The following is a 23,988-nucleotide window of genomic DNA, read 5'->3' as shown; positions in this document are numbered from 1 at the left end:
GCGCCAGGTGAGCGTGATTCTGCTGCCTCCGTGGACGCATCGTCTCCGCCTTCGATTTCTAGCTAGGCTAGGCTGCAGGCCAGGCTGCAGACTGAAAGTGGGTCACCACAATGTGAAAGTGCATGCAAGTGCTGACACAAAGTCCTGACGGGGACTTTGTGTTTGGGACATTCATTATTGATAAGTCACGATATGTGTCACGGTATTTCAGCTAAAATTCAGAAATGCTGTCTTTTTCCATGCCCTTCCTTTACTGTTGAGCGTTTTCACTGTAGCCAAGTACGGGGACCTGGTTAAGCTAAGACAGGAATGCACACCAAAGGCATCATGTTTAATACCTATTCGTATCAGGACTGGGTTAGCCACAAAATTGATACATACATGATAAATGACCGGTGTGATAGTTGGGCTAGGGATGAAGACACAGATCAGGACTCCCAGCGTGATATGTCATTCACCACCGACGCTATGAACTCGCTACTACTGGCCAATACTATCCTGTGGAAGCACAGTTACAGCAATCTCTAGAATTCATGTGTGCCCCAACGAGACAAACAAGCGGCAGACGTATACGCAACAGGAGAGAGTCCCCACAAAGTAGCCCCATTTGATTCTACTCGCGCCACTTCACACAGCCAACCAATGGTCTCACTTGTCGGCGATATCCAACGTCCCTGGGTTGTGGGCAACAGGCTTGCCCTTCTGGTCTGTGAACAGCACCTGATCCCTGTATCAGCATCTCTCGTTGCACAGCCAGACGTGGTGGATAACTCACTTTGGGTGGGTTCTTTATCCCCTGCTGCTTGGCCTCATCCTCGGTAGTCACCATCTTCTCTACCTAGCGCGCAGTGAGCAACAAGCTAATTTACAGCTTACATATTTTCATTTTCACCTTGCCCTCATGTCTGACGCCACGGATCTTGGTGTAGACGTGGTCACCCTCTTCAATAGGCTCCCCATGCTTCGATTGGACCTGATCCTCTTGCTTTGACGACATGATGCAAGTGTATGTTTTCTACATGCCCAGGTGAGCTAAAAGATGAGTATCTTCCATGGAAACCAAAAGAAAAGTGCTAAAGTAGATTACCTGTCTGAAACTTGACGTCTTTACAAGCTCAAAGCTCCATCACCGTGACATCATTCACCTTGCCATCTTGACTGGGCCTTGCATGAGGCCACCACCAATGATTACGTGACTAGCATGCTCCTTGGTATCCACAATCAAATAGCATGAAGTTAATCTCGGAAGACGAGTCGCTGCACCATTGAGATCAAACCTATATTTGATCGTGGACGTGGCTTGGAAAAGTATTCTTGTAACGTAGTTGTTTGAAAGCCTTAAAAACTGGAAGATTGCGGATTTGACAGGGAACAGAGTTGTGACATCAGCTCCAAAGTTATGGGACGCCATCAAGGATAAATTGAATAATATTTATAAACTTCCGAACTTTTAGAACAATGTCGTGACCTTCGGGTCTCCTACAATTAATTAAATAACATGTTACATCAATGTGTTGCTTGATCCACCCATAGATGATTTTTGCGAGCATTTCTGGAGCCATTGCAAGAGTGATTGGAGTGTAGGAAATGATTGTAGGGATGAATTCGTGAGTGGAAGGCAGAGTCCCGGCAACAGAACTTCACAGATCACCTAGGGTTTACCTCCAGGTTGTACCAACTCAAATATCTGTGCCTCGTAAAGTCCATCCTGAAGAAGCATCTTTGCCTCACCGTCCATAAGACCTGAAACAAAACACGGGCCGACAACTGAGTGACATTCATAAGGGCCAGGCCGAAGTAGAAGTGGTGCAGCACATCCTTTCAAAAGGCAAACCTCATCCTGGACGGTGCATCCCCTTGGTCCAACCCCAAAATACCCTCCCTCTGTCTCAAAGAGCTCCACAGCCCCCTTGACACGTTCTAACATTGGGTCCCAATCAACAGACACAGTCATGAACAGGTTGTCAATAAATTTATACGCCAGCTCCGTCTCGTTGTCAACGCCGTTTCGGAGACGTTGTCTGCCCTCACGGAGATGCGCCCAGGAGCCTGGAAACTGCTGTACTGCTGAATTCTTCCAAATTCGTCCTGTTGAATAGCTCGGAATGTATAGTATTGCATGCTTTCCTTCCATTATTCCGTTACTAAAATAGGGATGTCTGCGTACCTGCCTTGGCAGGTACGTACTTGTTTATGTAATCTGGTGAGGGTGAACAGCGAACAAGCTCCAGTATTTGTGCGTTGAATAGATCACAACTGTTCATCACAATTTTCTAAAGTCATTGCATAATAGAGAGAACAGAGTTGATTTGGCCGTTGCTGAGTTCCAAACCACGTAAGCCACAGTAATTGAATGGAGGTCAGCCCAGGTATCCGTCTGCGAGGGCCAAAACTAGCTAGTCATCCCTAGGAAGTACTCGAGACAAAGACTGCCAGCACAGCCGCATATGCAGAAGACACAGCCATCATCTCAAAATTCGACGCCTTCATCATCGCGGCGACCAGAAAAGAAAACATCAGGATGCACACAGCCACCACTGCAAGCTGCATATTGGGAGGCGACTTGGGGCTCAATATCGCCAAGGGAACGACCAGGAAGAGACAGGTCATGAGTGTGGCTATCAGTCGCCCGAGGAAATTGGCGATTGGAGCGGAGTTCTGATGCGAGAATCTGCCTGCCCTGCCTAGAGCGAGCTGTGCCTCGACGCCACTCGTCCCACACCGTCTTGAGAGCTTCCAGTACCGGAAATCCCGCAGCAGCCTATGGATCCAGTGTGACACAGGGTCGGCGCGCGACCGGGGTGGGAGATCTGGTCTCAGCAGCCTGGTCTCGTACATCTCGGGCAACGTGAGGTCTGTGCGTGCGCTAGCTGCTTTCTCGTCATCCAATAGCGAGCATCTCTCCATGGTCATGATATTGTTGAATGCTGATAGGGCTTCATCTGTATATTGTGATCATTAGAAATTTGAGTGGACGAATCATTGTGGAGCCTGACATGCGGGTTTCGAACCGTACTGCCTAAGAAGGCCGCGAAGCTTTAGAACCAACTCTTCTGTAATCGTCGCGCTAATATCGGGCACATGCGGGTCCTTTCTACAATAGTTGAGCCCAAGCTTATTTGCGGGTGCATGGTCCCGGCCTAGAGAGAGACCAGCCTGGTAGATTACATGATCAACCTTGGCGATTTCGTCTTCAAGAAAGCGAAGGTTCAAGAGGTGAGATGTCTTGAAACGACGGAATCCATAGAGGGTGAGGTCATTGTCAGCGCTCGCCACTTGCCAGTTCTTTCGAAACTCCTTGGCGTAGATTCCGGGACTGGGCTTGGTAGCATGGCTGTTGGTCTGAGGTTGTGTGTTTGTTGACATATTGGAAATTTCCGGACGTCTTAGTATAAGTATTTAGGTAGTTGATCCAGGTCAGGGGTCGGTCCGTGGGTTCGCGTGGATTTATATTGTCATTTGCCCATCTTCTCTACACAACTTTGTACACGATTGTGGATGTTAGGCTGCTACATCTTCATGTGTTACCGACGATGCCTGCTGCGTCACAATGCCTATTAAGCCACAATGCAGGCCAGACCGCTTACTGGAGTACGTGCAGCTCGGCGCCTGCGCAGACCAGGGGCCTTCGCCTTAGAAAAGTCTACGAGAGGGCTCCAGCTTCGGCAATAAACCCCAAACAAGAGTCCTGGCCAATGAAGAGTGCATTCAGCAGGAAATTCTGGTGGACACTAAGCAGGCTGTGTCGAACCCTTCAATGAGATACCAGATGTGGGCGGCACAAGCTGCTGTGCAACCCGAAATCATTACACCACACCATACCATGCATGTGACTACCGCCATCCAGGCGTTGAACAGCCAGTAGAATACCTAGGGCAGCCCGTGAGGCTCTGCTCTGCTCGCCCATTTCCCGTTTGCTCGCCAGTTTCTTCCTAAATGGTGCACCCTTCATTAAAGTTGGTTACCCCGGTTCTCTGCCGTGCTGCGGCTAAATTTCCCTTTTATGCCTTGGACTTCTCCGACAACCCAGCACCGCCAAACTGCCCCCACACAGCTTTTCAATCCTCACTCTGACTAGAGAACCGACGCTGCCGAACGGCAATGTCGCAGGGCCGTGTGACGAAATTGGACACGGCGAGCTACCACGTTGCCTGGATATGCCCCGTGGCCAGTCTCGAGTTGACTCCAGCGCGCTTGCTGCTAGACGAATCACACGAGCGCCCTGAAATCGACGGTCAATATGATGACAATATTTACAAATTCGGCTCGATGGCGGGGCACAACGTTGTCATCGCCACGTGCCCTGCTGGTATGACTGGCCAGGTTGGCGTCGGATCTATCGCGGGGCCGCTGTTCAAGACTTTCCCTAATATTAGGATGACACTGCTCGTCGGCATAGGTGGCGGCGTTCCTCAGAAGCATTTGTTTTCTGAACCCCTTCAGGACGTGCGTCTTGGGGATGTGGTTGTCGGTTGGCCTAGCTCTAAAGACGGTAAACCCGCTGTCATTTGCTACGACGCGGGAAGGTCCCGGATCCACGGTTTCCAGGCGACGATGCAAATCAACAGGCCACATATGGTCCTATTGAAGGCGCTCCCGATTCTTGAGAACGATCATGACTTTGGGGAATCGGAATTTCACACCCTTCAGGCCAAGCTCCAGAATCACGAGAAGTTCGGAAGTCAATTTAAGCATCCTGGTTTGGAGCATGATTTGCTGTTCAAACCCACCTACGAGCATGTTGGGGACTACGATTCCAACTGCGTGGAGTGTGATAAGAACAATCTTGTCCAGCGAAAGTCACGCCGTGAGGATCAGAAAGAAAGCTTTATATTCCATCAAGGACGAATTGCGACTGGAAATGCAGTTATGATGGACGGCCAGAAGAGAGATTTGATCAACGAGCAGTACGGCGACGTTTATTGCATCGAGATGGAGGCAGCGGGCGTGGACATCAACAGCAACTGTCTCGTGATCCGAGGGATCTCTGACTACGCCGACTCTCACAAGAGTGACCTGTGGAGGTCATATGCCGCAGGAAAGGCAGCAGTCTTTGCTCGAGAGCTACTGAACAAGATTCCAGCGAAAGACGTTAAAGAAAAAATGGCTACAGGTCAGTTAGCACTTTACTACTCTGAACCTATGGTGAGAGAAGCGGACTAAGCAAACAAAGTGGGTGAACAATCGTCCCAGCTTCTCCTGAGGGCCCCAGAGAGAGACAATGTTCCATGGGATGAGAAGAAAAAGCGGGGCCTTGTTCCATGAGTTTCTTCTGGCCATGTGTGATTTCGAGTAGATACGGGAGGGGGATTTCTCAATGCTGATACATAGTTGCCGCAGGGAGGCAGCCATTGGGAGGCATATGACGATCTGAAACTATAGGAGATTTTGACTCATTCACATCCACTAATTGTAACTTCGTGGTTGTAGTTAACAAACATTGGCTTGTTCACCGTTCCACAAATCCGCACTTCACCGGACGGCACAATATCATCGACAAGATTGTCAGAGCGATCAGCCCCGAGCCCACGACAGATCAACAGCGGCGGTTTGTCGTGACTGGTATGGGTGGTCAGGGTAAGAGTGAGATATGTCTTCATGTAGCGAACGAGGTCCGAGACAGGTACGCCCCATATTTGTTTTGACAGTACATATATCTTAGGGCTGAGAGACATATTTCAGGTTCTGGGCAATATTCTGGGTCGACGTCAGCACCCAAAACACAGCTGAAAACAACTTCTCCGAGGTTGCAGACGCTCTGGGATGTCCAAAAAGTATTGACGAAGTCCGAAAGGCGCTCTCCAATCTCCCACCGACGAAGACATGGCTTTTGATACTGGATAATGCGGACGATCTGCGTAGAGACCATCAGATTTACATACCCTCAGGAAACCGTGGAGCGATTCTCGTAACATCCCGGAATCCCCAATGCGGACGATTAGCATTGGCCGGCGGCTACGAGGAACTCGACAGTTTGCAGGAAGCCGAATGCATGCAACTCCTCCGTAGATCCTCACGATTGCCTGAGTTCTGGCAAGAAACCTCAGAAGATACGGCGGCTCTTGTTCTCGTCAAAGAGCTTGCATACCACACCTTGGCTATTAATCACGCTGGTTCATTTATAGCCACTACGCATTGCAGTGCAGCGGAATACCTTGGATATTTGAGAAGCAATCGCCAACGGATATTTGAAAGGTCCGGAGGGCAGGCAACATCACGATATGACACTGTTTATGCCACTTTTGAAGCATCGATGGAATTTCTCGAATCGTCGGAGACTGGTGCATCAGATGAGACACGCAAAGATGCACTCCGGCTGCTGCATATCCTCTCGACGTTTCACCATGAGAGCGTACCTCTCGACATCCTGATAGATGCATGCGAGGGATCTGAAAAAGCACTGCAGACCCCTAAGGAATGGGAGATGGACTCTGGATGGCTGACAGCCTGGCATGTGGCACAAGTTCCCGACCTCGTCAGGACGGAGAAAGACAATGCGAGATTTCGAATCACTGAGGCAGTGGCGCGGCTCGAAGCGCTCGCACTGGTGAAAACTGACAGTCCCGTGCGGACGGGCGTTTGGAAGTTCGTATCGATGCACCCGCTCGTGCACGGCTGGGCGCGTGACCGCCACCGCGGGGAAAAGAAGAAGGCGGCGTTGCGGATGAGCCAATGCATTGTCGCGCTGGGAATTTATGGATGTCGCGGTTGGCGCCCATATCATATCCAGTTCAGAACTCATTTGTGGCAGCTGGTCGATTCGGACGCAGACTTGGTCGACGACGCGGCTCAATCTAGACGGATTTTGCAGATGTGCGTGAGCATTGCATGGGTTTTCAAGAGCATGAGACTTGAAACAGATATGTACAAATTGGCAAATCGAATCTTGCATCGGTCAGGCCTCTACGACCAGGAACCCACCGAAGAACTCCGGGAGTTATATTGCTTGTTCGCATTAGCTGTTGGTGGGGTGGGAAGCCGGCCAGCAGAAACAGTGCGGGCATTTGAAAAAATAGCGCGGCTCGACGAGCAAACACGCGGTGAGAATGACCGGTGGCGGCTGGAAAACTTGCGCCGCCTCGGATGGGCGTATCAGAAGAATGGACAGACAAAGGAGGCAGTCGCGTTGTTGCGGAAAGTGGTCAGAGCGTTTCAGGAGCTAGGCGAAGAGCATGAGTCTCTACTCAACGCGCAACACGCCCTCGCAAGTGCACTGGGGGACAACAACGAAACTGAAGAAGCTGCTGTGTTGCTTGAAAAGGTGGTCGAAATCGATGAGAGACTTCTCCCAGCAGACCACCCTGACCTACTTACATCACAGCACAGTCTCGCTGTTGCATACCTCAAGAACGGGCAGGTTGCAGAAGCCACGGCCCGATTGGAGGAGGTGGTCAAGCATAACGCACAGACCCTCGGCGAGGAACACCACCATACGGCAACAATACTGGCTTGGCTTGCTGATGCATATCTGCGGGCCGGCAGGGTGACAGATGCTATCGAGTTACGCGAGCGGGTAGTCAATATTCAAAAATACACCCACGATGAGAAACACCCTGATCTTCTAACATCACAGAACAACCTTGCTGTAGCATACTTCAAGGTTGGAAAAGTGTCGGAAGCTGTTGGGTTGCTTGAATGGGTGGTCAACATCAGAAGGTCTACACTCGAACCAAAAAACGGTGCTCTATTGACATCACAGCTCTGCCTAGCTCAAGCTTATCTGGAGGCTGAAAGAGTGCCGGAAGCTATCGAGATACTTGAGCGGGTGATTGAGGTGGCCAGATCGTGGTACGATGAAGGCAACCCCGGCAGGGTAAGATCACAGAGACTGCTTGACAAAGCATACGCAATGTGCGACTACCCTTCTTCACAGTCGTCAGAGACATCACTCTCAGTATCGGAGACGTCTCAGCTAGATCCTTTCTCTGAGTTGGTGGAGGAACGGGCTTCGGCTGACCCCGACTGTGCTCCTGGTGTCGAGGCTGCATAGCACGGGGGCCCCAGGCCAGGAGTGACGATGGAGGGCACGATTGCAAACAGTGTGATACCGGGGAAGAGGTCTGAACGGGACGTGCGGATCGTCTACATGCAAGACTGTCCCGCGTGTTCTCCAGAATATCCAGCCCTAACCCGGAAAAGGCAAAGTCAAACAAGCCAGGATAGATCGATCATCCTACCGGCCCTAAAATCAAGGCTTCAAGCAGCTTCACACTTCAGGCCGATTTTGACTTTCGTCTTGGTTGCATCACCAGTCGCCTTGGGGGCCTAAGATACGTGGAGAATATTGAAATAAAGGCTTCTTCTGCCAATCTGCAGTCCACAACAGACTTACGCCTCTTCCCGTAGATTGCAAGTCGAGCGAGGGCCCACTCAGGATTATGCTTCAAGTCAATCACCACGAAACGGCAAACTCCACACATTATCGGGAAAGGGTACAACCCCGTTCCTTTTAGCAGTCCTCCACGACAGACGGCCTCTCATCCAGGACGCTTACAACCTGAAGATTTCGCCAGCCGTTTGGGAACGCTCCTACTGGCCTAGTGCTGTCTGCAATTACAGCAGGGGTGAACCCGGATCTTCAGCTATTTCAGTCGCATCCTGCGATTTTGGGATGAGTTGCTCTTAGGGTCAAAGGCAGGCAGAAATTCAGGTGCTTGAAATAAGGCCAGAGCTTTCATATTGCAGTCGAACGCCTCACGTTTGAAGTCGTTTCACGTGACTATTCAGGGATCATCCTGATTCTAGACACATTTGCAGCTTGGCTCGGAGGAGCCCAGGGGTTTTTTTTGGGGGGGGGGGGGGATTCAGCGCCACTACATAATTACCCCACAAGAGGGCTTTTATGAGAATATATTCATTGTCTGAACACCTCAGTATCCTCCTGTATTTTACACGTCAACCGGACTCCTGTGGTCCCGGATTGCATCAGTCAAGAATACCACGAAGCCACTCATGACGTCTTTGACGCGGTCCTCGGAGTAGACATCCGGCGAGAAGCACATCGACAGGCCCAGCATTCCATCAGTCTTGCTCACAATCTCAAGCACAGCTCCCGACTTGCCGACAGTTCCCGGCTCGCCCTCCTCGCATTGCCTCACAACAAGCCTCCTCCTCAGCCGTGCCCCGATTTGCTCATCTATGGCCTGGTGAGCCAGACCCAAAGATTGCTCGTGTGCTGCGTCCAGCTCTCGTGCAGATAGTCTCACCAGCTCGCCAACCGTCATTGCATTCTTTCTGTACTGCGACGCCAAGCGCAGCCGCACCGGCACTGGTTCAGCATCGATACCACCCGTCACCACGTCGAGCAGCGTGTCGCCAGCCTGCTCGCTATTGCTTCGGAACATATATGCCCACAACGCGCCCAAGATGAACTTCAACGGTGTTGTTGGTGCCAATGCCGACCCGGTACCGTGAGAGGCGATGGTGAGGTCCTGTTTGCATATGCGTTTCATGCGTTTAACGTGGTTCGCTGGGATCGTGTAGCTGGGTGTCGTACATGTCGTACCAGAAGGGGCATCATTTGAATGAGAGGCAGGCTCAGCTTTGGTCATGGCAAATGGGTCCGTGGTAGGCGCATCCGCCAGATATTGCGACCACCATGCGAGAAGCGCTTCAGTGTCGACCGAGCCGTTGATCGGGCCGTTGACCTCGGTATCAGTCTTGCCATTTATGCCGTTCGGTGTCCCGTTCGTCGCCGCAGATTTTCCACCGGCAGTCTTTCCTTGCTGGCCGCTCGTTGTCACCTTGGAGCGCGGTGCAAGACCAGTCGAAGACGACTGGGCGTCGGTCGTGACGACGATCTGCGCCGCGATATACGCAGCTAGATCCTTGATTGCCTTCCCTCCCAACAATTCAAAGAGCGGTAGGTCGATCTTTGTCTCTGTCTTGACCCACTTGCGCAGCTCAATCGCCACAATCGAGTCAAGCCCGTACACAGTTGGAGGGTTCGCTGGGTCGATCAGCGACATCTCGATGTCCATCACAGCCGATATCTTCTCCATGAATCGCTGGGTGAGAAGTGCGCATCTCTCTTCTACATCCGCGGTTCCTGCAAGGGTCTTGGCTAGGCTCTGGGTGGCAGCGGCCCCCGCCGCAGACGACGAGGTCTGCCCGATGTCTATATTGGCACATAGCTTGCGATATAGCGGTCTCTTGCTTGTTTCTGGATTCGAGGCTAGCCCGTCGACGCTGACTCCAGTAATGAGTCTCTTTCGGTCGACTTTATGGTTGCAGCCTCCTTGTGCTCTAGCGATGAAGCGGCGGTCGCTGAGAATGGCCTCTTCCACAAGCAGCATCAACTCCTGCGTATTGATTGTCTCATCGAACTTGAGACCCAGATCGGCGGCAACACCAACACTTGACACGGCCGCGACATTGATACTTGCACCCACACAGCCCTGAGCGCGGCGCCAATCCATCAGGCCGTCCAGGTAACTGTTAGCAGCACTGTAGTTTGCTTGGCCCGGGTTTCCCACGATAGTGGATATGGAAGAGAAGCACGTGAAGAAATCTACAGGGCGATTTTGTGTTGCCAGGTGTAGATTCCACGCTCCAGCACATTTGACGCGAATGACCTTGTCCCACTGCTCATAGCTCATGCCCTGAAGCGATACATCTGCGAGGACCATGGCCAGGTGGAACACGCCAGCGATCGGTCCCATGCTGTCAAAGGCTTTCTGAACCTCTCCCAGGTTGGCCACATCCGTTCGATATATCTCAATCTCACAGCCGCGCTCCTTCAGCCAGGCGACGGTGCGCCGTGCGCTTGCTCTCAGCTCGCCTTTCGGACTGAGGGCTGACACGGTGAAGAATGACAATTTCCTGGCTCCTTTGAAGTACATCCACTCTGCAAGCTTCAGACCCAGGCCACCTAGTCCTCCTGCAACGAGGTACTTCTTGTCCGGGTCGAACAATTTGGCCAAAAGATGATAGCCCCTGGGTTTGAGCATCACATCCTTATCCCCGGGAACCAATATAATCTTGCCAATATGCTTCCCCTGTTGTATCAGCCTGAAAGCCCTCTCGACATCCGAGAATGGCACCTCAAGCAGGCTCTCCGGCACCTGGATTTGACCCCCAAACACGAGCTCACACGCCTCATCAATAAGCCGACCTGTCAGGATCCGATCTCGCTGGACGACAAGCACCATGTCAATAGAAGAGAAGCTGACATTGCGCCGGAAGACATCCATGGGCAGGCCTGCGTTCTCGTGAACATCTCGCTTGCCAATCTCGACGAAGCGGCCAAAAGGCGCGAGACACCTCCACGTCGCCTCGAGCAGCCTGCCCGACAGGCAGTTCAGAACCACGTCGACGCCCTGGCCGTTCGTCGCCGCCAGCGCATCCGCTTTGAACGAGTCGTCGCGCGAGGAGAATATTTGATCGTCAGAGAAGCCGAATCGCCGTTTAAGAAATTCTCGCTTTCCCTGCGAGCACGTCGCGAGAATGCGCGCCCCACGGGCCTGCGCGAGCTGGATAGCCATCTGGCCGACGCCGCCGGCCGCCGAGTGAATGAGGATAGTATCGGTGGCCTGCAGGCGGGCGACGTGGTGCAGGGCGTAGAGAGCTGTCATGGTGACGGTAAGGAAACTCGCCGCGGCCGTATCGCTCACTCCCGAGGGAATCTTTCGCGCCAGCCAGGCGTCGGCCCGCGCATAGTTCCCGATGCACTCGCCAGCTGCGACGACGATCCTGTCGCCGGGCTTGAAGCTGTCCTTGTCGACCGAGGACCCGACCTTGGTCACGATGCCGGCGCACTCTTCGCCAAAGTGGTAGTCTTGGATCAGACCGACGGCGATGGCGATGTCGCGGAAGTTGAGGGCTGATGCTACCACTTTGAACTCGAGTTGGTCACCTCCGAGAGGCTCATTGAGCATGTCCTCATTGGGAGCGAAGTAAAGTGTATCGAGGCGGCCTATGTGGCCGATCTCGAGGTTGACCGGTGTGTCGTCGGGGAGCGGCTGGCGGCTGGGCTTGCTGTCATCAAGCTTGGAGTTGAGTTCGTCGTCTACTGCAAGCCGAGGAACAAATACGGCGTTGCCTCGAACAGCGACCTCTTCTTCATCCAAATTCTTGTCCAATGCCTTGAGAATCGCTGCGCCCGCATCTGGCGTCGTTGTCACTAGAGTGTCGGGATCGAGATCCAGAGTAACAAGTCGGGACATGCGGTTCTCGTTCCTCGCTGTTCTCAGGAATCCAGCGAACTTCGCCATCTCTGGGTTCGTTGCACCCATAAAGGTCCCCTGAAGCACCCAAATCATGTTCTTTTCCTCTTCCAAGGCCAACTGTCGGAAGCGAGCGAACCCTTCCGTCGACGTCATGTCAGTGGATAATGAAGCAAGAATAATAATATTCTGATGCCCTTCTTCAAAATAATACTCCTGTCCCAGCTGCACAGTGGTCAAGTTCCGGATTTGGTCTCTTTTCTGTGCGAAATCTTTGACTTGATTCAAGACCCGGGCCTCCATCTCCGACGGACTGCCAGAAACAACCACAGTGAGCTCTTCCAGAATAGATGGGACGATCTTGTCAAACTCAGCCGACTTCTCCCACTTCTGCTCGAAGTAGAGCCTCCGCTCAAGCGAACCTTGTTCCTCCTTTAAGAAAGTACTCTCCTGGTCCTGCATGTGGATGCAAAGCCTACCCTGCTCATCCGAGACCAGCAGCTGCGAGATGACAGTCCTCAATCCGACTCTGTCTCCAAACGTCCGAATAGTGTAATTTTGCAACTCATTTGAGCCAGAAGCCGAGCGTGCGAGTAGGTGGCCCGCCAGCTCAACAGACTTGTACGACCGGGGCACACCGACGCCGTCCTCGTCCGGCCACCACTCCCAACCATCAGAAGACCCGGACCACGTGGAGTGCATGACAGCATCGAGAAGCGCCAGTGGGACAAGTGTTACCTCGTCCAGGCCCTCGATTCTGTAGATGCTCGGGTCAAACTCGAGATTGGCAACCGTAAAGCCTTCGCCGTCATCCATGTCGCCCTTAAGCAATCTGAACTCGTCGCGGTATTGCACCCCGCGCTTTTCGAGTCGGCGGTACAGATCAGCACAGCTAGGCCTGTTGGTCGATTTCTGCCTCAACTCCTCGACGGACGGGTACCGAGGCAGCGAGCCGTCTAGCTCGACAGCCTGTGGCTCCCCCGCGACGATGGAGATCCATCCATGGCAATGCTCAGAATAGTGGCCATCCACGTCGAAGCTGCTGATATGAAATTCGAGCCACTCGTCGCTGAAGCCCTTGGCAGATGTCGTCGCAGGCTGCAAACTTAGGATCATCTCCGTGCCGACCTCGTTGTCGCGGAGTGTCATGGCGGACTTGATGTCGATGTCTTTGAACACAACCTTTGCTACCGTCTTTCCCTCATTAGTAGGATATCGCACGGCGGCCTCGACCGCCAACGAAAGGTAGCCCGAGCCGGGGAACACGACCTCGCCTTCGATGGCATGTCCAGCCAGCCAGGGGATCTCGGACACACGGATGTAGTTGCGCCACAGCATACTATGTGGTGTCGAGTGTGGCACCGGGGTCCCGAGAATAGTATGGTTGTGCTTTCTGTGTTGCGTGCTGCGCATGGCGCGGGTCGTTGGTGTCCAGTAATGCCGGTGGTTCCAGGCGTAGCTTGGTAGATCTGTAAGAAAGGTACTCGGATGGGTCTGGTCCGCATTCACAGCCACGAGGTCGACAGGGTAGTTGGCGGCGAAGAGCTGGCCTGCCGTCTCGAGGAGACACTCGAAGGCGGGCCGGTTGCGACTTAGAGAGGCAAGATAGGAGACATCAAGCTTTAGCTCTGATGCCACCTGCTCTGAGGGGCCTTTGAGAGCAGGGTGCGGCCCGATTTCCAATAGAATATCAACGGCCTGCTCCTCATCATCGTCCAGGAGGACACCTGTGAGGGCATCCGCAAAGCGCACTGCACCAACCATGTTTCGAACCCAGTACGTGGCGTCTATAGCTCCATCGCGAACGACTCTGGCTGTGACACTGGATACCATCCGAACCTTCCAAGGCCCAGTTTCCGTTCTGTACAAGGCGCACTCGTGCAACGCCTTCTCATATGCTGGTGCAAGGGGCTCCATATGGTGTGAGTGAAACGCCTGCTGGACAAGCAGCTTCCGCGCAAACACCCCACGGCTTGATAGATCCGCATGCAGTTCCTCGATGGCATCCAGGTCTCCTGAGACGGTGACGCTGGAGGATGAATTCACAGCTGCCAGGCAAAGGCGACCTCTAAATTTGGCCAACTCAGAAGTGGTGTTTGTTTCGCTGAGGCCGACTGCTATCATGCCGCCCACGACTTGTGGTTTGTCTCCCCCTCCTGGCGCCTGTTGCTGGCTCATGTGGTAGCCGCGGTAGTAAGCTACAACCATAGCTGCCTCAAGTGACAGAATATTGGCGGAATATGCAGCCGCCACTTCGCCTGAGGAGTGTCCACAGACCGCCCTCGGTCTGATTCCCCATGCTCGCAACAAATCCACCAGAGCAATCTGAAGAGCTGTGCAGATCGGTTGTGAGAGCCGTGTCTCACTGAGGCGAGAGTCTTTGGGGTCCTGTGGTCCCAGTAGCTCCCGCACAATAGACCAGTCCGGTCTATCAGAACCAGGCAAGCTTTGCAGTACAGCATCACACTTGTCAAGTGTGGCTCGAAAGGGCGGGTGGGACTCAATGAGTTGCCGGCCCATGTCCCAAGTTTGTGCACCCTGACCTGTGAAGACGAAGCCGATTCGGGGTATTGTATGTGACGAGCGTGTTGTGGCTGTTTTCCATTCTGATGAAGCACGAGCCGTCTCCAATTCGGCGACCAGCTCATCAGCGGAGGCCGCGATAGCAAAAGAGCGAACTTTGTGCACCGTGCGGTGAGCTGAGAAGGTATAAGCAAGGTCGCGAAGGTTTGTTTTATTTGTGTTGCCATCCTTTCGCACCGTGAGATACTCCCGGAGAGCGTCCTTCAGACGTTCGCCTGTTTCGGTTGTGTGGGATGAGATAGGGACCAGAAAAGGTCGAGCTTTAGCCGGTGGCGCCCCGTTCACCTTCACAGCCGGGGCAGAGCTTTCTGTCACTTCTTCAACGCTCTCCAGCACTGCGTGGGCGTTCGCTCCTCCGTATCCAAAGGAATTCAAACTCGCCCGCCTTGGCTTGCCCCTGGTGTCTGGCCAGCTCAGAATTTCTGTAGGGACCTTCAGTCTCCAGTCCTGGAACCGAATTTCGGGATTCGGCCTATCAAAGTGCATTTGAGGTGGAATGCTGCTCTTCTCGATGGCCAGCACCGTCTTGATCAAACCTGCCAACCCAGCGGCACCCTCTAGGTGACCAACATTGCTCTTGATACTGCCGATGACCAGATCCTCACTCCTGGTCTGCGTCCCGAACACGTTGCCCACGGCACGGGTCTCGTTCGGATCGCCAACCTTGGTTCCTGTGCCGTGACACTCGAAGAAATGCGTGTCGTCGGGGTCGAGGTTCGCAAGCTGATAGGTTCGGCGTATCATTTCCTCTTGCGCCTCGGAGGAGGGCACCGTCAGCCCCTTCTTAGTGCCGTCGTGGTTGGACCCTGTCGTGCGGACGACGCACCTGATGCGATTGCCGTCGCGGACAGCATCGGACTGCCGCTTGATGACAACTGCACAAACACCTTCACCTCGGACATACCCACTACCATCCGCATCGAACGACCTGCATCGTCCGTCTGATGAGAGGAAGCCCATATCTGACAAGACGATGGCAGTGGTTGGGTCAAAATAAAGCGCAGAGCCAAGCACGATGGCGTAGTCGGACTCCCCACTGATGATGCTCTGGTGCGCTAGGTGAAAAGCTACCAGACTGCTAGAACAGGCTGTATCGACCACAATGCTTGGCCCCTTCAGGTTGAAGAAGTACGACACGCGATTGGCTTGCATAGCGTCACCTATCCCGGTGATGCTGTGCAAGGGATAGTATGCCTGGTCGCAAAGCAGCGTGCCGTAGTCATTGCTTAGGCTGCCCTGGAAAACCGCCGTTTGCGTGCCAGCTATCTCGTCAAGAGTGATGCCTGCATCCTCCAGAGCCTCATAGGCTACCTCCAGTAGCAGCCGCTGCTGCGGGTCGATGGATTCTGCTTCTTTGCCTGAGATACCAAAGAATCCTGCGTCAAACGCTGTGACAGGGTGGTCAAGAAAGTAGGCTCGCTTTTGATTTATCTGTGCAAACCGTTAGATTGGCTTAGTCTCAGGAGATGAGGTCTGTCGGGATTGGAGCTCAAGTCTCCTAACTCACTGTGCCTTTGTTGGAGTGATTAGGGTGAAACCATGTGTCGACATTGAACCTGTACCGGTCATCTGGAACCTGTCTTTGCACATCCTTCTTGTTCATGAGGTTCTCCCACAGCTGGCTCGGACTGTTCTCATCTGTGTCAGCGTTTTGCGAGTCCCAGGAGGCCACAGACGTTTTCCGCAGAACCCATGTCTGAGGTTGACTAACTTGTTCGCGCCTGGAACGCGACAGGCCATGCCGCACACCACGGTTCTTCGATCCATATCTGCTGTTTGTGTCTCACTGAACCTCAGCAGATTATGCTCGTGGACCATGAAAATGATGTTAGGCGAGCAATAACACGTCCGATGCTTTGCACCATGTGTAAATTGTGACCGTTGAAGGACACAGTTATCCCATGTTTCTTTTGCCCCGCCCTACATACGCGCCCGAGATGTAGATAAGATGTATCTAGATGCCACCCTAGGTTCGTATCGATATCCATTGATCGTCTCACACAAGGTTCAATGTTTTCCCTGTTTCCCTTACTGGCACCCTCAGCGGTGTGCGATGCTGACTCGCACCCGACTGGAAAACTTGCCACGGCATATTGCTTCCGATAGCCTTGCTCACCATAAATCCAAGATCGACATCGCGGGGAGCATTTATGGCCCTTTTTTGACTCTGGGGATCGCGGGGAGTATGGAGGGAGTCCACAATATTTCATCCACAAACGCTTCTGCACCCGATGAACCGACTCAGATAACGACGACTGAGTCAAGTAGCCAGAAACCGAAACACCCGGTGGAGCCACGAACGGTTCGCAATGGCATTTGATACGAGACATTGTTATACCCGTCGTTTACAAGTCAATTGCGCACCATCTCCCAAGCTGCCAAGCCCAACTTGACCTCCGCAACCCTCCCGCACATGGCCTCGGCAGGATCCACACCACCCGACAAGCGCGCGCATCGCGTCCAAGTCCTCTCGATAGGGCTTCCACGAACCGGTTCCAAGTCGATGCTCCGGGCTCTTGAAATTCTTGGCTATCGGAACGTTCATCATCTTGGCCAGATATGGTGGAAACCGCGGGAGTGGGCATTCCTCGACTGCGCAGCAGATGCCTCTTTCCACAGCCTGTCCACGTACAGGCCCGACCTGGGTCCGGTAGACTGGGATCAAATGTTGGGGGACAACGAGGCTATCACGGATGCCGCTGGCACCTTTGCGGCACAGCTGATTGAGGCGTATCCCGATGCCAAGTGCGTGATGGTCGTGCGGGACTTTGATGCATGGGCTCGAAGCGTGGACGAAACGCTGCTGTCGTATCTGTTCAGCTGGTTTAAGTGCCCATTTTCCTTGCTGCCGTGACATTTATTTTTTAGGCTTCATCTCGTCTCGATTCCAGAACTTTCGAGTTAACATAAACTAGACGGCTGGCTCAGCGCTTTCCTGATTGACCCTATAATAGGAGCATACTCGACGCGGGCTATGAGGAAGATGTTTATGGGCGCAATGCGGTGCCGAGCGCAGGACGCGAGGAAGACACAGGTTTTACGGAGATATTATAGTGAGCATCATGATATGGTCCGAACAATGGTACCAACGGACAGGCTGTGTGTTTTCAGACTGGGCGACGGCTGGGAGCCTCTAGTGAGTGACCCCTGCAGGTGATGCCCTTGTCCCAGGGTGGTTTGTTTTGCTAATACCTCATACAAGTGCCGCTTCTTAGACAAAGAAGTGCCAGAAGCTAGTTTTCCACACGAAAACGACACCAAAGAGATGCATTTAGCATGGCAGTATCTCAGACGCGGCATTCTGAAGGCGGCGGTGAAGAGATCCATGCCTTGGATCCTTGCTGCTGTAGTGGTTTTAATTGGAATCATGAAATTCCTATGAATAATTAATTGTGTATCATGCAAATTTCGGCCATATTGTATTTCGCACGAGAGGGCTCAAGGGCTTTCCAGCCATGTTGTAAGGCCTACGGGTTGAAGTGAGCCCAACAGTTACGGAAGATCAAGAGCACACAAGTTCGAAGACTTATAAGCCAGGGATTTTTATGCTTGGCAGCAGCCATGGGTTTCTTCAAGAAGGATCTAGAACTGGTCATTTGGCTGTAGTGCTGTTGTTACGTTGACGCGGCTCAGCTTCCTCCCGATGTCAGCGCTAAGCGGGGCTCAGCCAGCTTTTCTTTTTACTTGAGGGCTTGACTCCTGAATGTTAACTTGGAACCGGATTTTAGATCACTGCAAGGACGAAGAAAGCGAAGTGACAATGACGAGGACGAGGACCAGCACGCCAAGGACGCGAAGTGGCTGCCAAACCTGTCGGTAAGTCGGATAGCTGGTGTTCTTGCTTCAAACCATATGTTCACCTGGACTTGTCTAATAGGATCAAAGCAAGAGGCACATAAAATGTGACGAAGCTCGCCCGTCATGTCTAAGATGCACTCGGGCTGGATGGCTATGCGACGGCTACGCCGGGGATAAAGCCATGCCAAACGCTTCTACCAGCAAGAAGAATGCATCCGCGGTCACCATGAATCCCATAACCAATTCAGTCATGTCCATTAGCAGCTATGCAATCCCATACAGAGTCCCAGGATCCCAGAGAGACCGCCAAGTCCTTCACTACTTCTATACACGAGGTGCTCATGAGATTGCCAGCCACTTCAACGTCGACTTCTGGACAAATACAGTCCTTCAGCAAAGCCACGCAGAGCCTGTAGTACGGCAAGCTCTCGTGTCGCTTGGCTCACTCCATCTTGACTACACAACCGCAGCTGTGCTTGGGAATAGCACCACTAAGGATGGTGCCCTGGCTCAATATGGCAGGGCCATTCACGCTCTTAGAAGGCGTATCGAGAGGCCTGACCGTGAGACGTTGAGGACTGCTCTCATCTGTTGCATCCTATTCTATTGCTTCGAAGCAGCTCTCGGCAACAGCAAGGGTGCAATGCGTCACTTGAACAGTGGTTTGGACTTGCTGTCTGCGGGCCGTCACCGTCAAGACCAAGACAATGCTGGTGACGTGAACGCTCTTTCTCTTGTTTTCGAGAGTCTGGACCTACAGGCTACCATGTTCGACGACGGCCGAGTTCCTCATCTAGTTCTATCAACCAAGAAGGTGGAAACGGACACAGCCACGTTTTCGGGTCTTGGTGAAGCTTACAACGCTTTCATCAGACTCCAGAACTCTCTTTTTCATTTCCTCACCAGCCAACTGCAATATAAGTTTTGTGCAGAAGGCTCACTGCCTACATCCGTAGTGGAGCAGAAACGTCTTCTTCAGGAGCAGTCTGATACCTGGCTGTCCGCCTTCAAGCAGTCAAAGTGTGGTACGGTACAGAATGAAGGGAAAGAATCCGGCTCCCAGATCCTGCTAATTCAGTGGCATGTGTCAAAGATGCTTCTCGAAGCGAACTATCCCATCAATGATGACATTTTTGGGGCGTCACCGAATCCCAGAGCCATGGAAATTCTGGACATGGCCCAGAAGATACTCAGCCATGCTCTACAGGATGGCACAGAGCCGGAGCAGGGTCATGTCTGCCAGCGGCGTACATTTTCATCGGAAAATGGAATTATAGCTCCGCTTTTCGCCCTGGCTGCGAAGTGTCCTGACGAGAGTGTATGCAACCGAGCTCTCGAGCTGCTCACCGCATCTCGAAGACGCGAGGGTCTATATGATGCTGAGAGTATGGTCGCGATCATTCATCAATTTCGAACAGCGAGACAGCAGAAGATTCTATGCAACGATCAAGTTCTTGGCGAGAATTCAGGGGGCTTGTCGTTGGAAAGCTTATTTGAGCGAGAGATTGATGGCATGACTGGTGGTATGGACAACCTAGCTGACTGCCTGAAAATGGGATCTACCACTACATGAGAATTGTATCACCAATAGCCCCTCAAAAGCACCATATGGCGATAGCTAATAGTAAAATGGTACACTACCATTCCGCGCCACAATTTCGACTGATAGTGCCTGAGATGTACGTCGGAGCTGGGTCAGAACTGCTGTCGACCCTGGAAGCGAAACGCATCTCCTCCCTCCCAAAGTCAAATACGGACACAACATTCCTCAGAAAAGCGTCTCCCAGGAAGTTGAGACCAACATCATCACCCTCTGCAGTAGGCGCAATACTTGAGAAGCAGGGTCCGTCCACACGACGGTAAATGAGATCCTCATTCTGATGCCAGAACGTCTTTCCGTCCAGAACCACGCCAAACTCCGGGGGTGTGGCGTTGCAATGTACATTGTATACACGGGAATCCGCATCAAACACTCCCGGAGGGCTGAAAGCATTATTGACAGCCTCTGCAATGGTAGTGGGAAGCAGGTTCAAGTGGTTGCCGGTGTCGACCACGGCCTGGAACGCAGTTGAATTAGTGGTGTGAGAGCCCGTTGATGGAGAGCTGCCCCAGGTGATACCATCCACAGTCAACGTCATGAGCGTGATCTGACGCACTCTGCCGGTCAATACATCGGGAAGGCCCTCTGTGACCTCGATGGGCTTAGTTGCCCAAACATCCGAATGCGCCACCGGCGGTAGTTCTCCCAGGCCAAGCCATCCGCCCGGGCCGGTCGTCGAATTTTTGAGCGGTCGCTCGATCGCGAAGCTGTACCACGGTGCCACGAGCCCTTGCTTGTACATTCCAACGAACACCGGGTCGTAGACGGCACGGTTGAGCAGCAATGTGCTGTTGTCGAGCTCCGAGCCGGGATGGGCGGACGTCAAGGAAGGGAATCCCAGGCCTAGGACGCCACTCCCTATTCCGTCGCCCATGTCGCTGCTGCGGTCGACGAGGCCGATCTTCTGATGCTCAATCTTGATGCCATTGAGTGTAACATTGGTGTATGCCACTTTTCCCAGGGCTATTCCGGTGCCGTACTGCACGCCAAAAGTTTGATTTGCGACGTATTCGGTTGTATTCGGCACCTGGAACATGTTTGCAAAGTGACATTCTTCCTGCGGAATTTCGTAGTTACTGGCTGGATGGACACACTGGAAGTCGGCTACTGGGACCCAGAGATCGCTGCTGCCCGTGTCGGGGATGACATAGAAGGTCTGGTTGTTGATTTGAATCTCGACCTCGAACGTGACTCCATTTTGGGTCGAAATGAGAGATGACGGATCGGAAGATTGCCGGCGACGGATGGGGGCAATGATGCTAGAAACAAGGCCAGCGCTGGCGAGCAGGGCTAGAACAGCTGCGGTCTTCATGGTGGATTATATGTAAGGAACTTGGGGCAAATGAAAAATCAAAGAAGTCTGCATTGGCACAAGCCGTTCAGGAGCAGATAATTGCTGCTTTTTATATGCATGTATGCTGCTGGATAGACTTCCTGTCTCTTTTCAGTCCATCCATCATTTTGCGAAAGCAGAAGACTCTCACCCACGGACATTGCATTCTTTGGACGCCATTGGCTCCCTCGTCAATTCTCGAGGCAGCCCCATGTGGCGCAGGTATTCCTGCAATTAGAAATACCTTTGCTTAATCAGTCAAAAGCAACCCTTACCATTTCAAATCGACGCGTGGAGAGCTGTGGAGGACATGCAGCTATTGTCAAGAACTACCGCTCATCATTGGCTCCATCGTGTATTTCACAGCTCAATAGTAAGCCCGGGCTTAGTGTCATGGGGCTACGGTACGGTAGGATCAGGAGACGCGTGAGTGTTGTCAGACCTGATGCTGTTCCCCTCGCTGTAAAACAGAGCTTTGATTCGCTGGCCCGTGTATTCTCACAATTGTCCTGTCAGCCCCATCCTTGGCTTCGTTAGTTGGAATAGAGCAGGGGGCTAGGGGGCCATATCCGGAGTGTTGAAATTTGATGCAAATTCATGAAAAAGCTTAAATATCAACAATTCCTAAGCCTTGTGAAGTCCTCAGCGGCAATCTGATCACTCCAAGATAGCTACTATGAATATGTCCAGAAATTTCTTGCTTTCAGAACTACGCGATTCAGGGTATGGTAAGACACATCAGGCAATGGGTACGCAAATGTATCGCGGAACAAACATTCTGAACTTGTTGCCTTGAGCTAACATCGCATAATTTGCTGTTGCATGTTGTGTTGTTCAGAACACCAAGCCGATTACTCAGTTTGCGCTACGGCGTGGCCGATCGAGAGTACTTCCATCGGCTGCTCCAAAGCCCGGTCTATTTTGCCCTCAGGCGGCGACGTAACCCGGATGAATTCCTCGTACTCACCATACACATTTTCCGATCCAAGCCCGAGATCCCGACAAAGCTCGTGTACAAGGTCCCGCCTGGGTGGCAGTGCCAGAAGAAAATCCAAACACAGCCTTGCATCAGCGGATTTCCGACTGTCGACGGCGAACATGAGAAGTTTGATAACCACTGCCCGGGCACTGGCTTCATCCTCCAAGGCGTGGACGTAGTAGGCGGTGGCGCTGTTCTTGGACACAGCTAGAGGACTCAGGGCCGAGAAGTCCTTGTCCGGCTCGACGTCGTTCGTCTGGGGACCCTCCGGCAATGTGATACCAGAAACGTCAAGCGCGTAGTCTTCCGTCGACCCGCTGGTTTCCAGGTGGATGCCGCATCTCTGGACCAGACGGTGCAGTGAGAGACGTGCGGGCATCTCCCCGTCGTAAACAGTGCCGTGGAAGTTACATATGCTGAGCTTATCCCGCTCTGGGGCAGTCCCAGCAGTGTTCAGCAATGTTTTAATTGTCGATCTAGAGCGCTCTCCAAACTGGCCGCCTAACACAAGTCTTGCCGGACGCTCCCAACAGGCAGGTTCCTGCGGCAGATCGGCGTTGCCTTCTCCTTCCCCCATCGCCTTCCAGGGCCAGGCCAAGGGTTGTTTGAACTCCTTGGGTTTGAAGAATCGTTTTAGGAGCATGATGATGAACCAAATCACGTGCCAGTTTTCCGACAAGAAAATCTGCGTCCGCGGTTCTATGAGATTTGCACGGACCAAATTCGGGTGACGCTCGATCATCGTCTGAGGCAAAGGGGTCACATCGATAACAACGGTCTTGATATCGCCAGGGGGCAGCATCCGCAGAGCCTTCATCCATACCTGCCCCATCCTACGGAGCTCACCGCCGCAATAATTGTGGTCACCAAGAGGGCGAACGTGTTCAATCTCGATATTGGACCAGATCAGCAGGCGAATCTTGCGGACCTTGTTCTTAAGGCCCAATGTCTGCATGGCGCAGATGAGACGGGGAAGGCGTTTAATATCGTCGCTGCGCGGGATGAGACAGTCGAACGACCATGTGCTCATGAGCTGGATTGTATCAGCGCGGAGCAGCTTGCAAGTGAGAAGCAGTTGATCGACTGGGTCGGGCCACCCAGTGTAGTCGAGCCGGATTTCTTCTGGCACGCTGCCAGGGATCAGCCGTATGATATGCTGCCGGAGCTCGGCGGGGAGATCTGTGAGCAAAGACATGATGGTGTTATAGGTGTGACCTGGCGGCTTTGACGGCTGGCAGAGTGATTCTTGAGGCTCACTCAAGGGTGAGGGTGTCAGCTATAAAGGCTGCTGACTGGGTGCTCCGCCATTCCAAGGCAGCAGTGCGCCAAACGGGTCTGGCTGCGCCAGTAACAGTATCCCTAACCCACAATTCTTTCAACTTCCTGAGTGGTCAATCCAGGTTCACACGTACTGGCTAGTGCACCACTGCCATTTACTGCAATCCCTTCTGATTGCAGTCCAACAAGACAAAAATGGACTTTGTTCGGTTGTGGTATACCATGTATGCCTGGCCGACTACGCTTGGAAGCT

General features: G+C 52.8%; 6 protein-coding genes across 6 annotated transcripts; 1 reads left to right on the top strand and 5 right to left on the bottom strand.

Moving 5' to 3' along the window:
- Positions 1 to 648: 648 nt before the first annotated feature.
- Positions 649 to 997, bottom strand: J7T55_011244 (uncharacterized protein; the record flags this gene model as incomplete). Its single annotated transcript, XM_053133128.1, has 3 exons — positions 649 to 720; positions 776 to 838; positions 893 to 997. The coding sequence occupies 3 exons, from the start codon at positions 995 to 997 to the stop codon at positions 649 to 651; spliced, it is 240 nt and encodes a 79-aa protein (XP_052988916.1).
- A 1,409-nt stretch (positions 998 to 2,406) lies between these two features.
- Positions 2,407 to 3,366, bottom strand: J7T55_011243 (uncharacterized protein; the record flags this gene model as incomplete). The annotated part of the gene is made up of 2 exons (XM_053133126.1): positions 2,407 to 2,942; positions 2,997 to 3,366. The coding sequence occupies 2 exons, from the start codon at positions 3,364 to 3,366 to the stop codon at positions 2,407 to 2,409; spliced, it is 906 nt and encodes a 301-aa protein (XP_052988915.1).
- A 735-nt stretch (positions 3,367 to 4,101) lies between these two features.
- On the top strand, positions 4,102 to 7,990 carry J7T55_011242 (uncharacterized protein; the record flags this gene model as incomplete). The annotated part of the gene is made up of 4 exons (XM_053133125.1): positions 4,102 to 5,113; positions 5,431 to 5,623; positions 5,683 to 6,113; positions 6,249 to 7,990. The coding sequence occupies 4 exons, from the start codon at positions 4,102 to 4,104 to the stop codon at positions 7,988 to 7,990; spliced, it is 3,378 nt and encodes a 1,125-aa protein (XP_052988914.1).
- An 898-nt stretch (positions 7,991 to 8,888) lies between these two features.
- On the bottom strand, positions 8,889 to 16,565 carry J7T55_011241 (uncharacterized protein; the record flags this gene model as incomplete). Its single annotated transcript, XM_053133124.1, has 3 exons — positions 8,889 to 16,178; positions 16,255 to 16,375; positions 16,459 to 16,565. 3 exons carry the CDS (start codon positions 16,563 to 16,565, stop codon positions 8,889 to 8,891), a joined length of 7,518 nt encoding a protein of 2,505 aa, XP_052988913.1.
- A 3,617-nt stretch (positions 16,566 to 20,182) lies between these two features.
- Positions 20,183 to 21,457, bottom strand: J7T55_011239 (acid protease; the record flags this gene model as incomplete). Its single annotated transcript, XM_053133123.1, has 1 exon — positions 20,183 to 21,457. The coding sequence occupies one exon, from the start codon at positions 21,455 to 21,457 to the stop codon at positions 20,183 to 20,185; it is 1,275 nt and encodes a 424-aa protein (XP_052988912.1).
- An 872-nt stretch (positions 21,458 to 22,329) lies between these two features.
- J7T55_011238 (uncharacterized protein) lies at positions 22,330 to 23,652 on the bottom strand (the record flags this gene model as incomplete). The annotated part of the gene is made up of 1 exon (XM_053133122.1): positions 22,330 to 23,652. One exon carries the CDS (start codon positions 23,650 to 23,652, stop codon positions 22,330 to 22,332), a length of 1,323 nt encoding a protein of 440 aa, XP_052988911.1.
- Between the last annotated feature and the right edge of the window lie 336 nt (positions 23,653 to 23,988).

The sequence above is a fragment of the Diaporthe amygdali genome, assembly GCF_026229845.1.
Source record: "Diaporthe amygdali strain CAA958 chromosome Unknown NODE_35_length_488319_cov_65_809586, whole genome shotgun sequence".
In the NCBI taxonomy this organism is placed as follows: domain Eukaryota; kingdom Fungi; phylum Ascomycota; class Sordariomycetes; order Diaporthales; family Diaporthaceae; genus Diaporthe; species Diaporthe amygdali.
The sequence above is the reverse complement of the archived record's forward strand: the minus strand, read 5'-3'. Positions and strand labels throughout refer to the sequence as shown.